At 46.6% G+C, this 4,115-nt stretch overlaps 1 protein-coding gene across 1 annotated transcript; it reads right to left on the reverse strand.

Annotated features, from left to right (window-relative positions):
* Window positions 1–322: 322 nt before the first annotated feature.
* Window positions 323–1,333, reverse strand: LOC125998827 (melanoma-associated antigen B16-like). Its single transcript, XM_049766888.1, has one exon. It carries the CDS (start codon window positions 1,331–1,333, stop codon window positions 323–325), a length of 1,011 nt encoding a protein of 336 aa, XP_049622845.1.
* Between the last annotated feature and the right edge of the window lie 2,782 nt (window positions 1,334–4,115).

A 4,115-nucleotide genomic window follows, 5' to 3' on the forward strand; every position in this document is an offset into this window, starting at 1 on the left:
CCAATGGCATGGTACTTTACTCCAGAGACAAAATAAGAGGTACAGAAATTTTTCAACACAGCAACTTAATCACATTATAGCATAAAACATATGATCAGTATCAATCATAAAACTATAGGGTTTGAAAAGTAGTATAATCTACATAAAATGAAACATTTCAACTAATGTATCAACAAGTAAATTAGGGATACACCTGCATATGTTTAAGTAGCTCTTCATATGTGTATGAGCATCAATAACTTCTTCAAACTGTGCATAGGAAAACTATCCATAACTATTCTAGGGATGAAAAGCTACTAAACTTGACACTAGGACCGGCAGTCTAGTCAGCACAGGCTCCACTCTTGCTTTTAGCTTTCTTTGCTTCATCCTGCAAAGCTTCCTCATATTGAGATTCAAAAGAACTTGGGTCGGTGTTAAGAACCTTGGCAATACATTCCAGCACTTTCATCTTGCTGGTTTCAGCATGGGCTCTGGGGCCCCAAAAAAACTGAAATTGCTCAGGATCACTATCAGTTACTTGCCGATGTACAAGGTATTTTTCTCTCACAAAATCTCGAGTAACAAGCTTCCTGACATCTCCAAAGACGACACAATCCTCAGTGGAAGGTATTCCTAACATATCGAGCACTTCCCAGACTTCTTCTTCAGTGGCACAGTTGCCCTTCATGAAAATCACCCCAAGGACAAGAATGAGGACACCGGTTTTGGGAACACCCTCTGCACCGCTCCTCAGCCCATCATAGGTAAGGCCCACTTTGGGGAGAAGAATATAGCAGTGGTCATCAGGATCTACTTCTTTCACATCAAGGCCAAAGACTAACTCCACACACTTACAGGCCTTGAGGAAGACCTCAGTGAAGTGCTCTTCACGTTCCTTGATGATAAGCTTCAGCATATCTTCCCTAGTTAGGAGCTCTTTTAGCCGATACTTCGTAATCATGAAATTCACCAGAGAACCCACTTTAGGATCGGTACCACCCACCGGCATCTTTGCAGCTTCTGCCCCAGCCTGAGAAGCACTTGGATTGTTAGACATTTCTTGACTCTCGGAGCCTTCATCTTGCCCACTTGGTGTGGTGGTTATGCCAGAAGCAGCAGAGCTGCAGAGGCTCTGAGCACCCTCAGAAGTGCTGGATGGACCAGCACCAGCAGCTTCCTCCTTCTTTTCAGGCATCACAGGATTGTGGCTGAGAAAAGACTTCTCCAAAAGGTGACAGAGATACATCACCCAAAGGTTAGAGAGATTTTCAAGCTCTGAATCCTCGGCCTTACTGACGGCCTGAAATCTTTGACGATTTGACCTGCGTGGATTCTTCTTCTTGCAAGGCATTAGTGCAATTATGGATGGCACAAGGCAGGGGTGTACACAGCACAGGCAATGGGGAATCACTGTCTTAGAGAAAAAAAGGTAGAAATAAACTCCACCATCAATCAGATCAATGTGAAGGACCCCCCCCCCCAAAAATAGAAAACAATTAAAATCTACCTCCAATGGCTCTAATACAGTGCTAGTTTTTCAGAGCTCTCAACATAACTTCTGTGTCTAAGAACTTGTAAGAGAAAACCTGAATTCTTCTCTGGATAAAGCCTATCAACGTGGCCGAGAGTTGTGACACAGTCATCATTCAAGGGAATTTTTTTCTTTTGTTATTTTTAGTAGGCCTGGGTCACCTCATTTGGCTAAAATATAAGTTATACTTAGCTAGATGAGGAGTAAATTTAGTGATTTTTCTTTTAGAAATGCTCCATGGGGTTTCCCAGTACTGACTCTAGATTCTGTGTATAATATCTATTCTGGTATGGATTTTCCCCTAACTCTCACTCAGTTTTATTTTGAATCCATGTAAGCCCTGAAGTATCTTTTTTTGCTGGCTAGTCCTAACTGCTGTTCAGAAAACACCTCCAACTCTCAAATTCTGAAGGACTGGGGATCCAACCAATAGAACAGAGGACGAGGTACTGCCAGAAAACAAAATCAAAGGGGATCCAGTAGTGCTAGAGATTTAGTATAGGGGTTGAGGCCCCAGCCTTGTACAGGTAGACTCGGTTCAAATCTGGCACAATAGAGGGCCCTGGATTTCTGCTAGAAATGATCCCTGAACACTGAGCCTGAAATTCACTGTAGCTGAAGCCACACCACACTTACCCCTAAAATTATAAAGATAAAATGGTCACCTTTGACAACATGCAGGCTCAAAGTTAAAATACGTTGTGAGCTGGACAAGAACTCATCAAATTATATACTGGCTTGATAATACCACATATAGCATCTACCCTCTGTGCTCCACCTTCCAAACAAAGTTCCACCCACAATGGGAGTGGGTAGACAGCTAACACTGTTGCAACATGAAGGCAGGTGATGAGCCAGAAATCAATCTATCCTGGGTTGCTAGCTCCCCAAGAAGTCAGCCTGGTTACACTCCCCCACCCTATTTAACTCTTTTGTTAAACATGGCCATGATGAAAAGCCAGCACTGACTCAGGTTCAGCACACAAAGCCCCCTCCCTTGAAAGGTCAGATCGCCCAGGTGGTCAGATTTGTGGATGCTCAGTAAGCTGTCTCCATTTTTTGGAGGAAGAAGGGGATGCTACAAATCTTTTAGGGGCTCTACCTTTTTTCTTTATTTTCCCTTCTCATTTCCCTCTCCTTTGACCTCTCAGGCAACGCTTAGGGTCTGATAATCAGTCTTCTGATTATCGTTCCTGATCCTCGACCTATGGGGAACACAGAGACAGGGTTCAAAGCTCAGGTCCAGGCTTGGTGGTGCGGAGATGTGGGGGAGAAGGGCACCATGTCATACTGCTAATGCTGGCAAGGACCATGCGGTTCAGAGCTGTTATCCGCTTAACGTCTGTTTTATTCTGGGGCTATTCTGGAGATTGGCAGGGCCGGTGGCTTACTATGGCTAAGGGCAGAACCATGTGGCCAAGAATAAGTAAAAGCATTCCAGACCTCCCCACAACACACACACACACATACACACACACAGACACAGACACACACACACACACACACACACACAAACACACACCCCAGCTGGGCTCAGGGAATGGGCCAACCTGGTGTTGGTTTCAAATGATCGGCCATATTTGACTGTCTCTCTAAATCCCAGAGGTTCCCCCACCTGGTGTACTGAGCCCTCAACCTGATCGATTGGCGAAGAAGCCTAGGTGACCTGGTCACCGTAGGATTGCTCTGGGACTAGTTTTGGGGTCTCCCTAGTCCTTATTTAGGGTCTTACCTGAAGCCTACGCCACCTGCAAAACCAGTAACCGTTCCTCCTTCCTCGGTAAGGAGTTTGTGACCAAGCACCGCCCACAAGCCACAGGAAGTGGAGGGGCGTGGCAAACGGTAGCCCAGCCTGGAATCTTCTACCATGAGTTTCAGGGGCGGGATCTTTGCACTCGGCACTGTTCTTCGTGGAGCTTGCTCCTGGTTCCAAGCAGTTCTTTTTTTTTTTTTTTTTTTGGTTTTTAGGCCACACCCGGTAATGCTCAGGGGTTACTCCTGGCTATGCACTCAGAAGTTGCTCCTGGCTTGGGGGACCATATGGACACCGGGGGATCGAACTGTGGTCCATCCAAGGCTAGCGCAGGCAAGGCAGGCACCTTACCACTTGCGCCACCGCCCGGCTGCTCCAGGCAGTTCTTATGTGTATATGGCAAGATCTGGAATCACTGCCCAAATCCACCCAACTGAACCCCTCAAGGACAAAGCAGCTCAGTCCTCAGGCTCACATGCGAGTACCCCATGTTGCTCCCTTTGCAAAGAAGAGATTGTGTCCTCATGCCGAAGTCCTCAGGATTGGACGAGCTTACAGAGGGATGGAAAAGATTTGAGGGCAAGAAAACCCTTTGGAGCTTTTCAGGCTGAGGTGGCGTTTCTGGGACCCCTTTATTCGTCTGGCTTCTTCGACTTTTGTTTCTCAGCCCCTTTCACTATGGTTAAGATTTCCAGGAGAGGGCCCGGAGAGATAGCACAGCGGTGTTTGCCTTGCAAGCAGCCGATCCAGGACCTAAGGTGGTTGGTTCGAATCCCGGTGTCCCATAGGATCCCCCGTGCCTGCCAGGAGCTATTTCTGAGCAGACAGCCAGGAGTAACCCCTGAGCAA

The sequence above is a fragment of the Suncus etruscus genome, chromosome X (assembly GCF_024139225.1).
Source record: "Suncus etruscus isolate mSunEtr1 chromosome X, mSunEtr1.pri.cur, whole genome shotgun sequence".
NCBI lineage: Eukaryota > Metazoa > Chordata > Mammalia > Eulipotyphla > Soricidae > Suncus > Suncus etruscus.

Coding starts and splice junctions, on each gene's coding strand:
- LOC125998827 (XM_049766888.1), bottom strand. CDS start 1,333: ATGCCTTGCAAGAAGAAGAATCCACGCAGGTCAAATCGTCAAAGATTT.